The sequence below is a fragment of the Sciurus carolinensis genome, chromosome 6 (assembly GCF_902686445.1).
Source record: "Sciurus carolinensis chromosome 6, mSciCar1.2, whole genome shotgun sequence".
Lineage (NCBI taxonomy): Eukaryota > Metazoa > Chordata > Mammalia > Rodentia > Sciuridae > Sciurus > Sciurus carolinensis.
This window is the reverse complement of record NC_062218.1, coordinates 64,831,918-64,855,779: the sequence shown is the minus strand read 5'-3', so window position 1 is coordinate 64,855,779 and position 23,862 is coordinate 64,831,918. Positions and strand designations below refer to the sequence as shown.

Below are 23,862 nucleotides of genomic sequence, written 5' to 3'. Positions count from 1 at the left end.
TAGTCTCTTCTTTTTTAATGATGGAAAAATTAGTTACAGAACAGTTCAACCAATCCAAGAATGTTTAGGAAGCAGCATGAACTCTTTCCTCCTACAGTAAAGGCTATCCATGTTTATTTGAATAGTCCTGTACCTTCACACCTGAGCTCTTACAGGAAAGTCGATAACAACTTATCAAGTAACATCACAATTCTCAACCTAGGAATGAATCCTGGCTAGTATGTGCAAGATGTTTTCTTATACTTTTTTTAAGCTACTGAAGTAACACAAGCCCAAGGCTCCTCAACCTGACTGGAGGCATTTGAGTAGGAAGTTTTAAGCAGGATGAAAACTGCCTATGTGCCAATCCCTTCTCCCTCCTCCCATCTGTCTTAGTGGTGGGCATGATCTGGGAAATAGAGAAAACCCTGCAACTCTCAGGAAAGGACTTTAAGCTTTAGATACTTAATAATCAGTTCCATAGGACTAATTTTCTTATAAGAATAAACTTATGGTCTGCATAATCAAAGAGTCCACAGTACTGCTTTTCAAACTGGGTCAAAACCCATTAGTGGGTCATAAAAATCAATTTGAAGGGTCACAACCAGCAGGTTTTATTAAGTAGGATGGAAAGGAAAAGAATAGAGATTATCAGAGTGGATCACACATTTTACTCCCTGGTTGTACGTTACATGTTGGGTCATTAAATAAATGGTATTTCTTATGAGGTGTCATGTTTAAATGAGCTTGGAAGTCACTTTTCATAGTGCTTTATCTGTTCTGGACTGATCGCTGTGTTGTATATGACAGTTCGTATCTCATCCTCCTTGTAAACCTATCAATTTCTTGAAGTGAGATTCAAGTCTGAAATACTTTCCCTACACTTTTGTGTGTGTGTGTGTGTGTGTGTGTGTGTGTGTGTGTGTGGTGCTGGGGATTGAATCCAGGGGCACAAAGCCACTGAGTAACGTCCCCAGGCCTTTTTATTTTTTATTTTGAAATAGGGTCTCATGAAATTGTTGAACCTGGCCTGAAACTTGTGATCCTCCTGCCTCAGCCTCTGAGTCAGGATCACAGGCGTGTGCAACCATGCCCAACTGAATTACGTTTCCTTTGCTACAAAGATTTCTATAATATCTTAAACACAGTGGGTGCTTAGGAAACCTGTTTGAAATTCCTTCTTTTTTTGCTTCTAAGTAAACTTCTAAAACATACTTTTAGAACTGTCAAGTGCTATTTGTAATTCTACTTCGTTCAGCTGATACCAATTATATGCGTAGGCTGGCGTTAACACAAGCATTGCTTTTTAACCATTTTTTCCTTATTTGTACGCACTGTGGCCCAAACACAGAAGAATTCACCAAAAATAATTGCATTGTGACTACTGTGCAGATTTGAATTTTTGTTTTTCAAAGAGCTCTCTCAGCTGCTGCTCACTGGTGGCTTCCTTCTGCTGCATCAACTCAGCCGTTCCTTTGGTCACACCCCAGGCATCTGGCTTTGACAGTGAGGGGTTGTATGGCCTGCCTGAGGCGATCCGAAGATTCTGCCAGTATTCCTTCCTGGCCCTGTGAGAACAAAACACACATTAGACTCCACCATTAGCATAGGGCTCTATGTTACTGAGCTAAGATAATCCCAAAAGCCATCTTTGGCTCTGAGAGTATGTCCATTGAAGCACATTTATAATCCAGACTAAGACCTTTAAACCCTCATAGAATATGTAGGTCTACAATTACTTTGATTTATTTCTTTTAACACATACACAGGGATCAAAAACTTAGAATTTAGAATGGGAATATTTTCCTCCCGGTTGATGTGACCTCTCTGTCCCCACATTTTGCCACTCTACCTCATGGACCTGCTCTGTCCTCGTTTTACTCATCTCCAAACCCAGGATGACTTTGGCATCTGCAACTCTGCAGATTCGTTTCTCTTCTTTCTATTCCCATGTTCTCCTTCATCAGCAAGCCTCATAATATCTGGTAGCCCTTCTAGAAGTCTTCTACACAAATGATTAGAATTCACCAACTTGCTAATCTACTCTTACCCTGCGCTGCGTGAGACCCTGAAGGTCTCTTCATTACCTCTGGGATGAGGTCATAGGTCATCATGATCATGAATAATAAAATACCTCTTCCTCCTGCTCCTCAGGCAGCCAGGTCTTCTACCAAACTCTGTCTCTACTGTTCTTAGAATTCTAGTTTCTCAGTGCACCATCCTCTTTCCACCTCTCAGTCCCTTCCTGCAGGCTGTTCCTTTGTCTGGACATGGAATTCATTCAAAATTCATCTCAGGCATCAGCTTTCATAGAAATTCTTCATTAATTCCTTTCTGCCTTTTGCTCCTGAAGGCCATCTCTCAGATCCTGCACTATGATGCAGGTCTTCATTGTTGAAATTCCTAAACCATTTGAATCTTTGCCTACTAGGTGGTTCACTCGCTAGGGTCAGGGCTGTGCCTTGGACTAGTTTAGCAGCCACAGTGGTGTCTGACAAGATTACTGTGTCCAGTTCATGTCTGCTGAATGCAGCAGACCTGATCCCTCTGCTTGGAGTACCCATCCTCTGACCCCTTCCTTTTCTACCTGGAATCTTACTTAGCCTTCAAAACTCAGCCCAAAATACCCCTTCTAAAATAGACAGAGATAGGCAGAGATAGACGTTGTTTTCTCTTGTAACTTTTTTTATCCATGCCTCTAGTGAAGCAGTTATCACAATATACACCACACGATATACACTACATTGGCTCTTATTCATCTTCACCAGAGTCTCTAGACCAGAGATTACATATATTTCTGTTTCTGTAGTATTCCTAGTGCCTAGCAAAGTGTGGAGTTTTTTTTGGTTTGGTACCAGGGATTGAACCCAGGGGTACTTAACCACTGAGCCACAACCCCAGCCCTTTTCCGCATTTTATTTAGAGACAGGGTCATGCTGAGTTGCTTAGGGCCTCACTCAGTTGCTGAGGCTGACTCTGAACTTGCAATCCTCTTGCCTGAGCCTCTGGGATCACAGGGGTTCACCACCACACCTGGAGCAAAGTTTGATATGAAATTTGTTTCCTTGTTTATTTATCTCCCCCATTGAAATGTATGCTCTGAGGGCAAAGAGCTCACCTATTTTAGTTACCATTGCATTCCCCACTCTGAAATTCTTGACACGAAATAGACTTAATTAGTATTGTTATATTTCAGTTATATTTAGCTCTTTTTTTAAAAAATTTTAAATTGTTGATGGACTTTTATTTATTTTTATGTGGTGCTGAGGATCGAACCCAGTGCCTCACATATGCTAGGCAAGCCCTCTACCTCTGAATCACAGCCCCAGTCCTATATTTATCTCTTAAAAATCAATGTGATTCAACGTTAGTGTCTACCACATGGATTTTATTTTACTGGAGCACAAAATCACATTTCATTGCCACTTAGATTTTTCACCTTCTATATTCTTAAAGCTTTCTTCAGAAATCACTCCATAAGGATGTTCTATAACATCTCTCTGAGAAAATGAAAGGAAGATGACTAATTCTTTGTCCTCACATAGCAAATTAGTTGCACTCTTTCAGTGACCTCACATGAACATGTTCATAATCTAGACACATTTGGCTTAGCAAGTTGGGAGGTGCTTAACAAGTTGGGAAGTATTTACCTTGCTCTAATCCAGGGTTTGGTGTGCATGTCCAAACCACTTCCCCAACTGCCATGTTTTTCTGATGCTGGTGGCAAAAATCCCCTTTCTGGGGCCAGCTCCTCTGCAATCGCCCTGATGTGGTAGGGCTCAAATCCACAGCACCCACCAATGTACCTGACCCCCAGGTTGTAGGCCTCTCTGGCATATTTTTGAATATCCCATCTGGTTGCAACTCTGGGCTCCAGTCCTGCAATAAATGACATTGTGGTTGAATTCTTTTTATTAAAAAAAATTAAGATAAGTAGCTTCAAGATGTATATACCTTTCGATAAGTAAATTATAATTTTTAAAAAGTAAATTTTCAATAAGTTGTAAATATGCAATTCTTAGGTCTTAAAATCTATTTGCCAGTTTGTGTTTATATATTCAGTTTTACATGCTACAGTATCCAGTCTTCTGGTTGTTTCTCAGTGATCCTTGTCCTTTGGTGTTCTCTCCCTGCATTACATCAGAGCTGGTCTGTAAGATCTAGTAATATATGCTAGTAGAGAGGGTATGTGACTTCAGAGTCTGGGTTCCAACAACATCATGATTTCTGCTATGTTCTTGTTTGGAGCACTCACCCTGAGGAAGCAGCTACTCAAACGTCACTATAGGACCGTGAGCAAGGAACCGAGACCTCCAGTCAACAGACAGCAAGAAACAGATTCCCAAGAGCCACCTGCACAAATTTGGTTGTAGATCCCCCGGTTCAGATCAGGCCTTCAGGTGCCTATAGCTTCAGCCAATATTTGTACCACAACCTCTTAAAAAAGAGACCGTGGATAAAAACCTCCCAGTTAAGCTACTTATGAATTCTACTTTTTTAAAAAATATTTTTTAGTTGTAGATAGACACAATACAATTAATTAAGTAATTAATTTCTGGGTTGCTGAGGATGGAACCCAGCGCCTCACATGGGCTAGGCAAGTACACTACCACTGAGCCGCAACTCCAGCTCCTATTTCTGAATTCTGGACCCACCAGAGACAACAGCGAGTGCTTTTATAAGCCACCGAATTCGGCAGTGATGCGCTATACAGCAAAAAGTAACACAAACACCTTGCCACTCTTCCTCTGGCTCTTCCACTGTCATTATTTTATAACATCTCACTTCTCCAAGCATCCCTGTGGAATACAGCACCTACCTAGCATAAGGACTTTAGAATGGAACAGAGCTGTGCTCCGCCCCAGCTAACCTTCCACATGATTTCAAGGTGGACTCACCACCTTACTTCCCAAATACATGGAAAGGCTTTCTCCCTCTACCTAGATTCCAAGAATTCTCTCACTTCATGTCCTTAGTCTCTTCACTAAAATTTGTCACATAGCTCAATCCATTCCAAAGGTTCTGAACCATCTTAGCCATATTCATATGAGGAGAAGCTCTTAGTATATAGCAGATCTCACCTTATTTTTCTAATGAGAAAGTTAAGATCTCAAGGATTAAGGGATTTCCCCGCTAAGGTCACACAACTCAGCAATGGAGTTGGAACCAGTTCCAAATCTCCACTGCGCTCCATCCTGGAGGGTATCCTTTTCACCAACCTAAAAGTACACAGATTGGTTGTTGCCTTTGAGTTCACATGAAAGTCAGTTTTGTTTTGGTTTTGCTAGCTGGCCCCATTTTTCCTTCCCCTACCCTCTAACATGAAGGGCGCGTTTTGGCAGCAAACAGAAACCAGGGGCAAGAGAAGAGGAACTTTACAATGACAGAATCTCTCTGGCTATAGATTTATTTGAAATTTATCAAGCAAAGATATTGAGGTAATTTAGAAAAATGTCTGTCTTACCAAAGGGGAATTCTGGGAGATCGATAAAGCCCTGTTTGCTGCAGTCGGGAGTGTGGTAGGCCAAGGGCTGGCTCATCAGGTGAGCTTTCAGGTGGGCGGCCTCCAAGCCCTCTTTCATGAGCTTCACTGTCTGTAAGCTCATTGTGGGGTCAAAGTGGCAGTTCACACCGACGATGGAGGCGCCTGCAAGTGGGGAAAAGTCTTAGATTTAGATGGTGCAGATACCAGTAGGTCCGCTTCGCCCCTCTTCGGGAAGTCTGCATTTGGAATGATGGATTGGAAGTGTGGCATTTGGTCCTCGCTCCCCACAAACCTATCTTACCCGTGAGCAAGAATGATTACTAGCAGGCAGGAAGTGCTTTCTGCGAAAAGTGCTTTGAAGAGTCTGGTATAATTGAAGTGTCACTTATGCGCACTTGGCTGTCCATCTTTTTTTCAAAAAAAAAAATCATGATTAGAGTTTTTTTCCTACTTCGAATTTTAGTAGTCAATTTTTCAATGTTTGACATTATGTTGCAAGCACAATAATTTTTCAACACTCCCAGCTGCTAGATGGCACCTGTTTACTATAGTGCTGCTCATTTGAGGCATAAATGAATGTTCCCTATCACCAGGCCCGTTTAATAATTTCACTAGGCTTTGTGGCACAACAACAGAAAGTAATTTAGGAAAAAAGTTTTTCAGAAATCTGTTTTCTAGAAGAAAATTTCTGTCTAGGTTTAGTGGTTTGGAAAAAAAAATCTTAAAAATCTTTTGACTTGAGCTAATCAATACAGTTAACAGCCTATCAATCATTTTGACAAGCTTTTCATTTACATTTTAACCTCTCCAGACTCACAACTATATGGGGCTGTCTGCCTAAAGCTTTCTTCTAAAATTTGTTGCTGTGAAGTTTGATTTAGTGAGAACAAAATGCTTTAGACACTCCATTTTTTTCCCCAAAAACTTTCCTTACAATCATTATATTCCTAATTGGATCTGGACCAAAGATGATTTATCATGGCAATTGTTAGACATAAATTTTGGCAATTTCCTCCACTAGCAGATTTGAAGAAGCAATGTGATGTTACTCTGTCCTATCAAAATGGGGGGGCTTCCCAAGTAGAACTTTTTCTTTTGGAGTTTTAAATTTTTTGGTAAAATATCCAGTCATAAGATTGGTCATCTGAGCCATTTTTTGAGTGTATAATTTAGTGGCATTAGTTACAGTCACAATATTGTGCAGCCATCATCACTATTTACAAATTTTTTCATCACTCCAAAGAGAAGCTCCATGTTCATTAAACAACTCCTAATTTTCTCTTCCTCTTACATGTGCTCTGGAACCACTAATTATGTCTCCTATACTGTCCATTCTAGATATTTTGATTTCGTGACATCAAGTAATATTTATCCTTTTGTGATGGGCTTTTTCATTAGGCATGATGTTTCCAGGGTTCATCCTGTTGTAATATCTATTAGAGCTGCATCCCTTTTTATGGCCAAGTAATATTCCATTGCACATATGTATTACTACATTTTATTTATTCATTCACTTGTTGAAGGCCTCTTGGGTTGTATCCACTCTGAAAAGGACTTCTTTTTGATGGGCTTATGGCCTAAGATTTTGTACCTTATAATAGAGATACCAAGAATAAGGGCAGGAAAGATTCTTTTTGGATGCCCTGATAGTGACACATCCAGATTCTAGGAACAACACCACTGACGCCACAGCCTTTGGCATCCAGTGTTCAGTGGTAGGTGTCTCAGTGGTCCTTATGGGGCCGGGTCTGCTGTTTGTTCTTCATTCTTGGTCCAGTTAGGCTTCACTCCATCATTCCTCTACCAATACCTTTCCCCAAGGTTGCCGATGACTTCAATCATGCCAAATCCAGCTGTGACTATCTCAGCAGCATAGGACCTCTGCAGACACTCCCCTTTCTTGGCTTCTGAGACCCCCACACTCTGGGTCGCTCTTACCTCCCTTGCTGCTTTTTTGAGTGTGACATGCTGACTCCTGTCAGTCCTGGAGAGCCCAGGATCCCACTGAGTCTTCTTCTCCCGTTTCACCTTCCTTCTCTTGGTTCAGGGCTTCAGCACCATTTACCTGGGTCTCTTCCTAGTTACTTTCTCTAACCCTGACATTTTCACTGAGTTCTAAGCTTGAATATTCACCACTTACTTATCTTCACTTAGTTGTTGACTATCTTTTAATTTATTTTTTGGGCTGTTATGCTGCCAGCATTTCTCCTTCCTTGCTTAACTTTATTATGCTAATCATATGTTGGCTATTTATTGAATACTATTATCATCTATAGATAATAAATATCTATATCTATGACTTATACTAGATATCCAGCTCTTTATTGGATGTCTATTAGGTATAAGGTTCTTCGGGGATGTGGCTCAGTGGTAGAGTGCTAACCCAGAATGGACGAGGGCCTGGGTCTAGTCCCCAGTACCATTACAAAAAAAAAAAAAAAAGGAAGAACATTTTGAACTAAACTAAATTTTGAACTAAACATTGAAACATTGGAAGATGGACTAGATTTATTAGGCAGATATTCATTAAGTATGATGTGCTGTGCCCTGTGCAAGGCACAGGGTCTTTTGTGCCGAACCAAACAGACGTAGCCTCTGCCTTTGTGGGTCTTATAATCTAGTGAGACATCGAAGAGATAACCAGGAGAAGTGCACTGAGTTACAGAGGATATGTACAGAGTACAACGGTGTCAACAACGGTGGCCTCCTCCTCTGAGCTGAACGAGGAAGGATCAGATGCAGGCCAGGCACCTCTGCCAAAGAACAATGGGAATGACAAACGTCTTCTCTGATCTTTTGAAAATAGTTAACTTGCTTCCCCCCATTCTATTTTAATATGTCCCATAAAAAATTAGGGTTTTGTGACTTCATTAATAAATTTAAATATTTGTTATTGTTGATGACAAATATGAAAGAAAGTTTCATGAAAAATCAGGAGTTGGATAAGAATCAGAAAGGAAACAAATCACCAGCCAAATTTCTCTGTTTCACAGAGTGAGCAGGGTTCTTCCCCTGACAGTTATTCCTTACGTTTCAAATGAGGCAGTTTTGAAAACAGTCAGTGAGTTTACCCTAATTGAAATGAAATGCAATATTGGGAACAGAAAGTGTATGAAAAGATATATTAGGTGGTCAATGTTTCATATCAAAGATTTTTTTGATTTATTATACCAATTACAAAAAGCAAAGTATGCTAGCAATTGATGAGAATGGAAAAACTTCGGCAAAGAGGGCAACCAACTTTGAAGTTATTAATATTTAAAAACTTCTACTTGAGACAAGTTTAAAGTAAAACACAATTTATTTTAATGTTTCTTTTTTCCTTTTTTGGTACTGGAATTGGACCCAGAGGCACTTTACAACACTGAGCTACATCAGCAGCCCTTTATAATTTCTTATTTTGAGACAGGGCCTTCCTAAGTTACTGAGGCTGGTCTCAAAATTCCAATCCTCCTGCCTCAACCTCCTGAGTTGTTGGGATTACAGGTGTGCTGCTGCACCTGGCTAAGGTTTCTTTTGACTTCCCAAAACATTCTTCTCATTTCTAGGTGTTAAATCACCAGCATAGATACAGTTGTTCCTTTCAAAAACCTGGTGTATCTGTGTGTGTGTGTGTGTGTGTGTGTGCGTGTGTGTGTGTAAACTTTTCTTCCTTTGGAACTCAATAGCGATATTATTAATTATTCCTTTAAAAAAAGTAAATTACTGGTTTCCTGTTAACCAAAAGAGTCTACACTGATTCCTGGAAGGATGTGTATTTGTATGTTATTTTATTTTTGTTTGTTTTCATTTTCTTTGGTACTAGGAATTAAACCCAGGGGTGCTTTACCACTGAGCTACATCCCAGTCCTTTTTTTTTTTAATTTTATTTTTAATTTTGAGATGGGGTCTTGCTAAATCTAGCCTCACCTGCTTTCACCAGGCGCACTGCACACTCGCCAGGGGGCACGCCGTGCAGATCTCCTTCAGGGCCAATGCACATGGTGGCCGCCACGGGTTTGCCAGAAGTTTTCAAGGCTTCCACTGCCCACACAGCTTCTTCAACATGTTCAAAATACTGAAACAAGTTAAGGTTAGCGTACTTTTAATCATGTTTCCCACGAAACAATGAGAACACTCATTTTATAAACCGTCTAGTGCTGATTAGGTTATCAAGCATTTTAAACACAGAATAGAATGGGATAGCAGTTTCTCAGTGTGAACTGCAGTCAGAAAGTTTGAAAAACACCATCTAGATCAGCTGAATCAAATTTAGCAGAATCCTTAAATTGGAAAAAGATTTCAGAAATGAAATATTGCCATTAACTTGTCATGATTGGTACCTAACCCCACGAGAGCAAAAGGTAGAGAAAATGCATCAAGGGTACTTGTCTTATCTCTGATCACAGCTGTGTTTACCTCTGCAATCAGGAAGTCCACATTCTTCTTCATAAAGACCTCTAACTGCTGCCGAAAGATTTTTTTAACCTCAGTTTCACTCTTGCAGCTGAGGTAAGAAGGTGTCTGACTCACACCTCCTGCAACCAAAGCGTCTCCCTCATTAGCCACTTGCTGGGCAATGTCGCAAGCTGCTTCATTGACTTTCTGCCCCTAAAATGGGTGAATACAGGAGACACCTAAATTTCATGTGAAATTGAAAAAAACAAATTTATACTACATCTCAGTTTTCTGTTTATGGTAGCGATTTCATCCCAGAAAAGGACGACTATGGAGTAGGGCAACACCCACCAAGTTGAGCAGTTTCCAAAACAACACTAATGATAATGGCAACAATAATAAATCCAATGGTAGTGTCCGGGATATAGCCTTATGCCAAAGATCTGTGAAAGGATCAAAGTTTTCTCATGCAAGAATCTGATCTGGTATCCTCCAACGTCTAAGCTGCATTTAGATGAGTGCAAATAAAGGTGGTGGTGGCGAGGATCGGCTCATTTCTGACTGACAAGATTAAAATTCAATTAAAGCCACATCAAATTCATTACTTTTTGTTACATATTTTCTCAAATGATAAATAAATCCATTATATAAATATTAAAACTTGGCCCTGAGCTGGGTTGTTTTGTTTTGTTTTGGTACTGGGGATTGAACCTAGGGAGACTTTTCCACTGAACTGCAGACCTTTCATTTTTTATTTTGAGACAGGATTTTGACAAGTTTCCAAGGCTGACCTTCAACTTGGGATTCTTCTGCCTCAGGCTCCTGGGTCATGGGATGACAGGTGTGTGCCACTGTACCGGGCTCGGTTTTGTTTTTTAAGATGGGAACTGGATTGCGCAGGCTGGCCTCAAAGTCCTGGTCTCAAGGGATCTTCCTGCTCCATCCTCCTTAATAGCTGGGACTACAGGCACACCACTGAGCCAGTTGGGCTGGGGGTACAGCTCAGTAGTAGAGTGCTTGCCTAGCCCATGGGAGGCCCTGAGTTACAGCTCAGCACCCCCAAAACAAAACCAGCAATAAGACCCCCCTGGCCCCTATCCTAAAATCCAAACAACAAAACCACCAAAGCTCAGCACTGTAGATCACATAGACTCGTGGAATTTTAGAACTCCCTGTTCATTTTAGAGATGAACAGCCTTGATGGGGTAAAGGGTTTGCCCAACAACACAAAGCTGGTTGTAGCGGAGTCAGACACTGTTCCAGGTTTACTGACTCCTTCCCCTGCACTCTGCAAATTCTGTAGGAATTTGTAAGGATGCTCTCTTTACTCAACAATTTACCATGAGACTGGGACAATGATTATTAAATAAGTCTTTAATTTGCTTCATTAAATGTCTTTCTGTTAATTTTAGAGATTCCAGCAAAAGCCTAAGAGTGTTATTTACAAGTCTCTTGTTTTTGTAGAAGTAAAACAAAACTCTCAAGAGGTTCTGGTTTTTCTGAGCGACACAGTGTATCAGCGATGCTTTTTGCAGCATCTCAGCCTGGCTGTACTCACGGATATTTTCTCCAAGACATAGTTTCCCCTGTTCTCCAGCTTGTCTTCACTGGCATAGAAGGTGAAGGTCTGCATCACATTCGATCCAGCTCTAAGAAACTCTCGATGAAGCTGGCGAACTGGGAGATTGTACAAGGAAAGCTATAATTTCTGTGTTCAAATGGTTCTAAATAAACATGAAAATAACTACTTAGATTTCTAGTTGCTTGGGTATTTGCACATCTTGGGAATTAGTAAAGAGGTGGATCTGGGGTCTCTCGGCAACTCCTGCAAACTCGGCAACTCCTGCAAACTTGCTTTGACTAGATGGATGGGTGCTTCCCTAAGACTCCCCCTGAGACTCACCTGGAGCCAATTAGAACTGCAGATTCCCTAGACTGCTCCAGACCTAGCCAACCTGAATTCATTGCCAAACTCAATGCGGCTTCCGCTGGGTGCAAGAACTAGAGTTTTGAACATAAATTTAAGCAGGAGAAATAAGCTGAGTGTTTCTGGATATCTTTTTGACTTCCTTTTCCCATTTTCCCCTATCATAAGGTTTCTAGATTCATCCTCTAACCAATAATAGGATGTGCCTGGTCGCTATGACATAACATCACTTAGACTAATTACTTTCATTTTATGGTCTTAAATGCCTCATTATGGTTGTGTTATTTTAACATTTTAGAAGCTAAATGAGCAGTGCTACATGGTTATATACCTACATAGTTAGATATTAACCTTGTCAATTTAGCATGCGAAATGCAAGTTTTTGAAATTACAAAACTAATTCTAAATGGTCAAATAAAATTCTGCTTTTCTTCACTGGAATAATGTTTGCAACAAAATCATCTGGGAGCAAAATGTGACCCAACTGAACACAAAGGTATTTATAACTGTATCCCAGTTAGCATGGTAGACATAGATGTCAATGCAAAAAAAAGTGTTAATGTGCCTTACAGACCAATGGGAGTGTTACATAATATACACATATGCTCTGTATTAACTTTCTAAAATCCCCAAATTTCTCTATTCCATCACACATTTGGTCCCAAAATGGTTTGGATGAACGATTGTGGACCTGGGGCATATCCTTACTTTTCTTACTGCCTCCAGCACTAAAGAGTAGGCCCCAGGCACCATATATGTAAAATGTTTCAGATGAAGTCCAAATTGCAAGGAAATTTTTGGGGGTCTAGTCCATTCTAGCTACCACTCAGTCTAGATTATCATTGTACTTATAGATAAACAGCTTCATTTGCATAAAACAGCATGAAAACAGATCACTCCTCTCATTCAGCGTGAAAGTTTTCCACAGCTCTCACCTACCCCCAAAGATAAAATACAATCACCATCCTATGAGGATGGTACTATGAAAATGGGTTACAGGAGACCTGTCTTTTCTGGTGCATCCTGCAGTCCATTGTGCTTGACAGAATTTGAGCTGAATGCTGGCAGAATCAATTACCAGATGGGATTCAGTCTCTGGCAGAAGGGATTAAATTGAATGACTTGGTATCATGGAGTCTCCATTAATTCTTGGAAATCATGTAACTTCCCAGAAGAAAATGTAAAGCAAACACTGGACACACCTAATCAAGCTCAAAATAACAAGGAGTCACCTGACCAAGAGATAAAATGTGCTATTTCTACAGTAATAGTATTAAGGGAAATATCAAAATGATTTCTTTTGAGCTCCTGTAGTATGAAAAGTTTTTTAAACAATGTGACATAAAATTAGAACTTGTGGTTTAAGTAGCAGTTTTATTTGGTCTACATGGTAGAGTCCAGGCAAGGGTAAGTTCATCATTCATATGGTTTTGCCCAAAAAATGTTTTTTCTGGAACTTAACCTGGCAAGCAGATCATAGGAAGCAAACCACAAGGATGTTTGAAATTTTCATTCCAGGTTCTTAGCCCATCATTGCACTGTGCTCCAAAAAGCCCTTTAGAGCAAAGCTTCTTAAGGTGGGGCTCATTTCACAATCACCTCAGGATGATGATTATAAATGCAGGTTCCTGGACTTCAAAGAACTAATGAAGCCAAATTTCCCTAAGTGGGGCCCAGGAATCTGTAATATTTAACAAACTTCACTGGTGAAATTAAAATGTGATCTTCCCAGTTCTATACCTTTTCTTACAAGGGTAGAACACAATATTATTTCTACTACTTTTTGGAAATATAAAAGTTGCATACATTTGCTGGGCTGCACTGTGTGAATATAGATCTTTCACTTTGGGTACTATTTTAGGGATTGTGTGGTTTGTACTTCTGTTCTTCTTCAGCAGAAATAGATTTTGTACTTCTCTTGCAGAAATAGGTTAATAAACCCAAGAATACTACCGAGAGAAGCTATAACTCAGTCAACTTAATAACAGTAGTAATGCATGTGTTGCTTAACATTGCCAGGCATTATTTTAAACACTTTACATATAACCTAGTTAACTTTCCTAACAACTTTGTGAGTTAGATGTTAATTGTTGATGTGCATTGTTAGTTTCCATCAATTATCACTGAGTTTGACAAAATATATTTATCTTTAATAACCACAAAAGAGAACTGTTCCTCTTAGATAAGTCACTAAAACTTCCTCTGTTTCATCTGAAAGACTCAACTTCTTTAAAAGTAATCGGAGCATACTCAAGCTCACTGTTTCATGCTGCCTTTTCTCAGGCATATACAGAATCTACTTAAGTCCCCTTCTTCCATCTATCTGTCCAAAGACTATCCTCTGAAACAAAGTCATCAGCCTCTCTCACCTTCCTCTTTTCAAGATCAGTAAGATCTTCTAAAATCCTTCCTTCATTATACTATCCAAACTGGTCAGAGAAGTCCCATCTACCTTCCCCCTTGCTCAGTCTAGCTCTGTAACTGGAATCCATCATTCATTCACTCAATCACATGTGCCAGACCTTGATTGTTCTAGGGGCTAGAGGTACTTCAGTGAACAATGAGTTTACATTCCAATACAGGTGGACAAATAATGATAATAATGAACTGAAAATTCAGTGCCCTCAAGAAAACAGGATAAAATAATACAGAGTTAATAAAGATGATCAAGAATGACCATGGGGCTAATTTAGATTAAGCAAGCAGGACAGGCCTTTCTGAAGTGAAACTGATGTTGAGACATGGGTACCATAAAAACAGAAGAAGAGTTGGGAGAGGGTATCATAGTCAGAATAAAGGTCTAAGGTGGAATGAGGTGAGCATGCTCAGGAGGACAGAACAGAGGCTGGGGCGGTCAATGCTGAAGGACATTCAGATCCTCAGCCCACGTGCCTCCTTTCTGCAGTGACCCAGGTGGAACATTCTCCTGATGTATCCAAGGCCAAAGGGGGCTCCCTTGCCCAGGGTTCAGTCCCCTCATGGGGAGAGGACTGACAGCTTGCAGGTATATTTTCTATTGGTAGGGGAAGGATACAGAGATCCAACCATCTTACCTCAATCTGGGACAACTCAGAAGGGCCTATCCCCCACCAGAGTTCTAGAAGGCTGGTGGAGGCCTCTGATATTACTGCACCGTCCCAGTGTAATTCCTCCCTCTGTCCAATCCTGTTTCTCTCACTCCTTTACAGGTATCGTTTCCTAAAAGCACTCCCCAATAAATTTCCTGCACATGAATCTCCACTTCACAATTTGCTTCTGGATGACCTGACCTGCAAGAGTTGGATTTAGGACAAGTCCTAGGAAACAACTGGAAAGTGTCATTTTGGAGCTGGAGCTCACTGAGGCCAGTAACAACTCTCTGATACCAGTGAACATCCTCCACCGTCGCTGGTGGTGGGAGGCTCTCTGACAGCTCCTTGCGTGCTCTGGGATGCCACTGTTAAACACATTCAACTGTGATCAACTGGGGTGGGATGCTTCTGGAAAGGTATGCACTAGCAGATTTATGAGAAAGTGTGCATGTATTCAGATGTATGAGTGGTTTGGAGGAAGTTGTAATTATAAGGACTATGGAATCACATGGCTACTGTTGGGTACCATTGATGCTCTGAAGGAAAATAATGAAAGCCTAAGAGTAAATTATCTCCAACCTAAGGCACTGTATGAAAGTCTGAGGGCATGAAAAGAGACCCATCTTGTAAAATGAGAGAGCAGAAAGAGCTGAAGATCTGGCTCTGGACCTAGGTATAGGGGAGCACAGGTCCAGAGAGGTTGAACTGTCAACCAACAAGTCTGTAAAACCAAAGTTAGAGACTTGATCAGGAAAATATGGAACCCTGAGGCTGAGGGTGAAGACATAGTCTCCTAAACATTCTGGACCTGCAGAAGCGGCCGATTCCTCCCTCTTAAAGAATACTAACCTCTTGCTTGAGGACCATTCAGAGGCCTCTGCCTGGAAGACAGCATTTATTCCCCCAGGTTCCCTCCCACCTCCTCTCCTGGCCATCAGAGATTTGTGGTCAAAAAAGTAAAGTGAGTCTAAGGCACATGGGTGCAGGTGTAGGATAGGTACACATTTGCATTTAAATAGGGTTAGGTTAGTACGACACAAATTGAACCTGTTGGCAAATAAACAATGGAGCAGGATAATGATTACGACACGGTACCATGAAGAGTAAAGTGGACATATGGGGAGAATGGATTGTAACACTAAGCCTTCATGGACAAAGGGCTGACCTTGATGAGGCTGCGGGGGAGTACTGGAGAGAGTGAGCAGAAGGTAGGAAGTGGTGGGCAGCTCTTGGTGATGACAAAGTCTAGGAGTGGGTTGCTGTGATGGGGGTGGAGAACATGTTCACAGGAGATGGGAGGAGATTCGGGCACTACAGGCAAAGTGCTGAACTGATCATCTGCGTGGAAACTGAAATCACCTTAACTGGCGAGGGAGGAGGGACAGAGAGGAAGGTAGTGAGCCAGGTTCTAGACTCATCTAGAGTGTGGGGCAGGGACCAGGGGGTGAACAGCTGATGCATCAGGGAGGGCTGCTTTGCTATCCAACATGTGAATCTATGATGCACCTCGTAGAACCCAGCAGGCCATGACACGTAGTTGGAAAAGGTTGCACACCTGCAGCTCTTCGACGGCTTGCTCATGGACTTGGATCAACATAGTGCTCATCATGAGAGCTTAGGATAGATTCTGTACTAACCTGCCTCAGGGTGCTCCACAGCAGCTTCCGGGGTCCAGGGTCCTGCCTTTACGTAGCCCCTCTTCTCCAGGGCAAAGACAAACCCTCCATCTCCAATCACAACCTCTCCAGCATTTAAACGTTCTAGGATGCCCTAAAATTACAGAGGAGGGGCAAAGAGTTACTTGAGCTTTTAAGACAACTTTCCATTTTGAGTACTTTGGGTAATATATTCTTGAGAAGTATGATTTCTCCAAAAATATGCATATTTTATACACTGATTTATGGTAGAACACTCATATAATGAAATCTGTGTATTCTTGTGTACGTGCTGCACATGGGTATCTTTCAGAACACATTAAAGAGTATTAGGACTGGGGATGCAGTTCAGTTAGAACAGTCGCTCAAAGCCCTAGGTTCAACCCCCAGCGTGGCAGGAAAAAAATGTATTTGAAGAGTATCAGTGTGAGAGGATATTATGTTTGAAGAGCCATCTGCTAAGGGATTAAACTAAATGATTTTGCTGTAAATCCTCAAATCTATACTGTAGCATATATTCTTTTTTCATTTGAAATTATATTATTTAAAAAATTGTACATATTTAAGGGGTACAGTGTGATAATTCATGTATATAATGCATGGTGATTAAATCAGGGTAATTGGTATTTCCATCTCCTTAAACATTTACCATTTCTTTGGGTTGGGAAACTTTGAACTCCTTTCTTCTGGGTCTTTTTTATTTATTTTTTGTTGTTGTTGGCGGGGGCATACCAGGGATTGAACTCAGAGGTATTCAATCACTGAGTCACATCCCCAGCCCTATTTTATATTTTATTTAGGGACAGGGTCTCACTGAGTTGCTTAGCACCTTGCTTTTGCTGAGGCTGGCTTTGAACTTGGAATCCTCCTTCCTCAGCTTTCTGAGAGCCGCTGGGATTACAGACTCTTCTGGATCTTTATAAAATGTAGAATAAATTGTTATAAACTATACTCACTCTATTTAAGTACATATTTTTTTGTTGTTGTTGTTTTTTTTCCCCTCAATGCTGGGGATTGAACCCAGGGCTTCATGAATATTAGGCAAATGCATTTTACTAAGCTACAGCTCCACCCATTTAGTGCACATTCTTAGAATGGTGATTGCTAGTCTTCTTCTTTAAAAAAAATATTTTTAATATTTTGTAGATGTTGACAGACCTTTATTTTATTCATTTATTTATATGTGGTGCTGGAAATCGAACTGGGGCCTCACACATGCCAGGCAAGTGCTCTACCACTGAGCTACAACCCCAACCCCTGCTAGTCTTTTTATGCTATTAATAAACTTAAAATTGTTAAAGAGGTCAAAGTGGCATATAATACTATTAGGGCATTTGGAAACTGAAAAGTCACAAGACACTTGGTAAAGGTAGAAGGAAGAAGATTTTAGCACAAATGTGACCAAGTAACTTAAAAGACCCTTCTTTGCTATTAAAGTTCGTTTTCCACAACAGGAGCTCTGTTATGCACCCAGGAAGTTGGGAGTGCACATTCTGTACTCCATGCCAGGAACAGGGCAGGGAAGTAAAAGTATTTCCAGCCTATTTGCCATACCTATTCCATGTACAACACTATGCAAGAATCACCCGGTGTTAATGTTCAAGAGATGAATTTTGAATGGAATATTTTAAAAGGACTTTATAGATTAGAAAATGATTTACTATTGTAACTATTTTTTTTTAACTTCAAAGAACCATAGACTTCAAGAAAAAAGGTCTCCTTTCATTTTAGGTTGCCTGCTTTGATTTTCCAAATGAGGAATGAAAGCCAAGAGTCCCTCAGAAATTCATACACAGTCTCCAAGACTAAAAGAATCTTCCTAACTCTTATTCTTAAATGACATCTAGATTTGATTTTTAATAGGATGGAGGAGGTTGGGACAACCCTGAAGAAACTGTGAAGGGTAAAGGAATAACTTGGAATGTACCTACTGTGTTCCATTTACTACCAATTCTATTGTTTAAAACAAATGATCATATAACAAGGGCCACATAAATATACTGGAAGCATTCATAGGGTTTTGCACCCAAATTCCTTTCTACCTTCTTACAGCCTCCTTTATTTTAATCCTCTTCCCCTTCATAGTCCTATCCCAGACCATTTGGACAGTAGGCACTCAGAGAGAAGAAGCAACTGTCATTTTGACCCAAGTAACAAGATAAGTGTGCATATATAATATATACACATGTATATAATATATACACATGTATATAACATATATACATACATATACATTTATCTGTCAGCTCAGTTAAATCAGAAACATGAACAAGGTCATATAAAATCTGACTTTCTACTAACTTTCATTTGGGAGAAATAATTCATGAAATTTTGGCAGCTAACATCTCTCATTGAAAATATGTTTCAAACTTTAGTACCACCTTTTAACACACAGCATGGCTAAGAATCTGATATTTGGTAGTGGTGGACAGGAGTGATTCAATTACTATGCTGATCATAAAATTGTCCTACACCTGCATATACTACCTCTTCAGATTCTACTACATTTTTCAATTACCTGGACTACAGAATTCTCTGCTCCTAAGCAAAGCAAATTTTAAAAGTGGAATGTGCTGTGGAAAAAAGATGTTGTTTTATGAAAAGGTATTACAGAACAGCATGTGTAATATGAGTCCATTTTTGTTTAAAAAGTACCCATTTGCCTAGACATCAAACTAAAAGAATATATATCAAAATGCAGCAGGCACTGTACTTTGTACTTTTATCAGTTGTTAATAATGAACATATGTTATCTTTGCAACATACTTTAGACTCAAATATGTAGAGGCATTATGGTTCATGTTTTAAGCTGATATGGAAACAAGGTTACTAAGGAAACTTTTCTCCCTGTTATGTCCATCTGTTGCTTAGGCAATTCTTTAGCGATAATTCTTTTAAAATGTTAATGTTCTGAGTTTTGAGTTTGGGAATGGGTTAGAATCCATGGCTGTGAAAATGGAGTCACACCAAGAAAAAATAGTAATTAAATTTCCACAGGACTCAATCTTTCCAGTGGATTTACGGATTGGCAGCAATTCTCAACCTACCTGATGGGTACAGTCCTAATCACTTGTTCTTTCAGCACGCTCCTTATGCCCTCCTCATGCACCCACTAGTGGGGCATGGTATTTAAAACACCTAGCTGAATTGTTCTTTTTCCATGTGTAGTCTTTTTGATTTGGTGACCATCCCTTAGAAATTGGGCACAACCCGAGGGGTTTCCCAGCCCTCAGGGTCCTCACAGCCAAGGGAGTAAGTTGGTCTGATCCGGTAGCGTCCATTTCCCAAGGGTTTCTGTGGTGCAAGGCTTGGGACTGGGTCTTGGGACACCAAAAGGTCAAGTGTATTTCTTCCTCCCGCCATCCTTCTCTATTCCCCTCCTGTCCATCCATTCATTCCCTAAACTAGTTGAAGATCGCTTATGTGGGCTGAAAAGATTCACCCCAGCCAGCCCCTGGAAAAGCAGGGATGGGCTGCTGGTAATCAGGAGGAAGACGCGCTGGGGTTTAGGTGTTTCAAGTTCTACCAACAGCCCTTCCTCAATATCTTACAGCCACTCTGTTCCTTTTTCTCAAACCGTGTTTCTGAAGCTCAGCTGGTGCATTTTCCTGTGGCAGTTGAAACAAATTGAGAATGAAACCTACCATCGCACCACCAATGTCTGGGCCTCGGACGCGGCGGGTGCGCGCAGCGGGAACTGGGTGGGGAGGAGCGCGCGCAACCGGCAGGACTGTGTGGCCGGCGCGGGTGCCGCGCAGCAGTCTCGGCTGCCTCGCTGCCCGGCGCCGCGGGCCCCCAGCCTGTGCCCCACCACGGAAGCGGGAAATCGAGCCTGTGGGTGTGAGGAGCAGCATCTCTAGGAAGTTCTCTGGTCTTGGGGTGCCGGACTCAGAAGGTGTTGAGTCTTGAAGCTCTGGGGGAGCCCTTGAGTCGGGGATGCCTCAGAGGGTACCTTTGGGAGAAGGCACGGGTCACAGAGATCCAGGGCGCACTCTGAGCTTCAGAGCTGTGAGTGCTGGGAGAGCGGCTTTCGGAGGCGCTCTCTGGACATGGGGGTGGCTCGGATGCCGTAGGGTCACGTAGAAGTTTTAGAAACACCTTCCGGCCTGTACGCGGTGGGTAGGATGCTGGGTCCAGAGCCGGGTTTTGAGGGTCCCTCTGTGCTCCTGAGGTTGGGGTGCTCTGCCGGTGAGTGGGATTGGAGAATGCCCTTGGGCTCTCTGGAGACTCACCTTCTTGGCCTTTTTGCCCCCGACGGGTGCCATCTCCGTGGTGTTCAGACCGGTGCTTGGTAGTTGTGGACAGATCAGGAGCGACTTTCCCCCTTGCAAAGCTTGTGCAGCCCGGCGGCGGCACAAGCCTCTTTATACCTGCTACTCAGCGCAGGGTGGGTTTCCCCACCCTTGGCGCGGTCCAACGCGGGCCTCGGCCTGGGAACACGCCCACCAGGCTTTTATTCTGGCCAGCAGCTCACTGGGAAGCTGCCCGGTGGAGATGTCGAGTTTGTTCCCTTAGTATGTGGAAACACCGAAAAGTTATACGTTAAAAAAAAAAAAAAAAAAGATTGCCACTTGCTCATCTGCGCATAGTGCCTTGTAGTCAGTTACTCGCTGGTCTCCGACCTTGATCTACCCCTTTATTGCCTGAGATTATGTACCATTACCCACTAAAGCCGGCAGGTGAGACCCCTAAGAATTCCATCCAAAGCCCAAATATTTGTCAAAGTCCAAGGAATTGGGGTTATTGAACAAGGAGGTGATGTCCTGGAAGAACTTCAGTCTAAGGCGTGGTCTCCTGTATGATGCATTCAGTATAATGAATACAAATATGGCATTTACAGAAGAGTCCAATCAAACCCTAGATATGTTTAAAATGCCCTTCTACCCTTACATCCAAACGTGCCTTGCAGTTTCTAATGATACCATAGTTTCTAATAAGAATATCTTTGCAATACTCAGCAAAGACAGACTTAACATTTATGTTTGAAAGTGGAAATGTGCTTTGGAGACTTCAAAATTGCATATGTAGTTTAAAATGCAACTTGCAGTACAACATAAAGCCTGAGACAGAGTTCAGAATCTTACCCAAATAAAATTGAGTGAGAAAATTCTGTATGTGAATCAATAGCTTCCATTTCAACATTAGCAGAGAAAAAAAAAAAAATATGGCGGCAAATGATGGATTAAAATTTAATTGCTAAAATGACTTGTGCTTGAGATAACGACTGAGAAGGTAAAAATCCTTTTGCTACTGATAAATATGTCAACTTTAAAATGGAAATAAATGAAAGGAGGTAATTAAAATAATCTAATATTGTACCTATATACACTATCTGGGTCAGAAAGAATGATGTATGAAGGTAATGTCTTCATTAACAGTACCTACATTTTCAAACATTAAGGCACTGGAGTACCTGAGTAGGTTACAGTTTAGTTAGATAATGAAAAACGACTTATAGTATTAACCTCGGTAGCAGCAGGGAGTAGCTGCAGTGGTGGGTACCAGCCACTAGGGGGCGGTATCAGGGCTCTGACAGTCAATAAAAGCTGAAAATAGACATTCCCAATTTCAGAGTTCTTCTAAATCCAGCAAAACTTAGGAGACATTTTAAACTAGTAGCATTAAATTTACAATTAAAGATGAAGTTTTAATAGGTAATGTGAACATATGGCAAAAATTTTTTTAAAGTCCCCAGCCGCTGTTGCCAGTTTACCCTTCTCTGGAAGTAACCACTATTACCTGTTAACTATCTTCCCAGAGGAATTCCAAGCCTTTTTGCATGCGTGTAAAAAGTTGTATTTGAACATAGGAAACTTTAGTTAAACACTTATTCACTCCCACTTTTTCCCAAATGATTTATAGGCAGCTATCAAAGTACTTTTGTTTTTCCTCGTGTTATGGTTTGGATCTGGAATGTTCCCTAAAAGCTTCTGTTGAAGGCAAAGCAGCAATGTCCAGAGGTGGGGCTTTGAGGAGATGATTGGATCTCAAGGCCTCTAACCTCATCAGTGGATTAATCCTTAATACTTCCTATGGACTACTGGGTGCTAACTGTAGGCAGGTGGGTCATGTTTGGAGGAAATAAGCCCAGTGGCATGTCCTTGGGAACTGTATCTTGTCATGGGTCCCTTCATTCTCTTCTCTCTCTGCTTCTCAGCTGCCATGGGCTAAGCAGCTTTCCTCTGTCACACCCTTCCACCATGATGTTCTGCTTTCCCTCAACACAAAGCAATGCAACTGGCAGGCTATGAACTAAAACCTCTGAAACCAGAAGCCAAAATAGCCTTACTTCCTTGAAGTTGTGATTTGCAGATATTCTGGTCATAGCAGCAAAAAGCTAACATACTTAACCTCTTAGTTTGTTGTCCTAACTTTCTTCCCATTTCCCAAATTAGGCCCATTTAAAAAAAAATTCATCTACTCTTTCTATAATAGAAAATACTAGCCACTGTTTACAGAGTGCTTACTATGTGCCGGGTGCTAATTATGCCTTTTTCATACGTGGTATCATTTACTCCTTACAACTCTGAGGCTGGTGCCCCTTTCTGTGCTTAAGAATCATGGAGGCAGGCAGTTAGAAGGGTTATCAGCATGGACTTTGGAGTTCCTTTGCCCTGGTCCCAGAGAACCAAGTTCGCTTGGATACCCCTTAGGAAGCCAATTCAGTAAAAAGCTGTTTTTGGGAGGCTGCCCATGCTCTTTGATCTCTGCTCAAGCAACAAGATGAGGGAGGTCCTACCACTGAAGTCCTTGGCCTTGTGCAAAGATGTCCAGGGTTAAAAATACATCCTGAAGGAGAAGGTGAGGGTTAGAGCTGGAGATCCACCTCCTTCGTTTTATAACCTCAAAAGAGAGGTGTTGTTCTCTCTACAGCTAGGGCTTTGCTCTGCTGTAACTCCATGTATTCATTCAATGAACATTATTAAGCACCATTAATACACTGTTGGTGCTGGAGGTGACGAATGTCTCCTCTCTTTATTTTCAGTGGGGAAGATAGACACCATCTCATGTAAATATGAAAATAACCCCTTTATCAATATGTAGATGGAAAAATCTCAGGACTTTACATTTTTGTTCAAATGGGATCCCCTTTAAAATGAAACTGTCATTTCATGGATCTTTTTAGACTAAAACTATTTTGCTTAGCCTTAAACCATTGAAACTGTTTTATGTGGAGATCTGTGTTTGCAAATTGGTGACAGGGCAGTGTCGCCAAGCTCTGTGTTGCCTTTGGCACAGTCAGTGTTTTTAACAAACTGAGTGTGAATTCCTGTACCTGGAGCAGTCACCCTTCCCGTTTGCTGGGCTGGACCGCACCCAGTGGCCCTACACTCCTGTGGTTCACATGTTGACTTTACCTTCAGTTTT

The 23,862-nt window shown here is 41.2% G+C and overlaps 1 protein-coding gene across 2 annotated transcripts; it reads right to left on the bottom strand.

Annotated features, from left to right (window-relative positions):
• Bhmt (betaine--homocysteine S-methyltransferase) lies at window positions 1-20,874 on the bottom strand. Of its 2 annotated transcripts, none has more exons than XM_047555730.1 (8): window positions 20,727-20,874; window positions 16,477-16,609; window positions 11,400-11,518; window positions 9,863-10,054; window positions 9,374-9,521; window positions 5,444-5,626; window positions 3,630-3,858; window positions 1-1,547 (listed from the first exon to the last, which is right to left on the bottom strand). In XM_047555730.1, the coding sequence occupies exons 1-8, from the start codon at window positions 20,757-20,759 to the stop codon at window positions 1,361-1,363; spliced, it is 1,224 nt and encodes a 407-aa protein (XP_047411686.1). In that variant the 5' UTR covers window positions 20,760-20,874; the 3' UTR covers window positions 1-1,360. The 2 variants fall into 2 exon arrangements, with proteins under 2 accessions (XP_047411686.1, XP_047411685.1); XM_047555729.1 differs by lacking the exon at window positions 20,727-20,874 and adding an exon at window positions 20,139-20,679.
• Window positions 20,875-23,862: the final 2,988 nt, after the last annotated feature.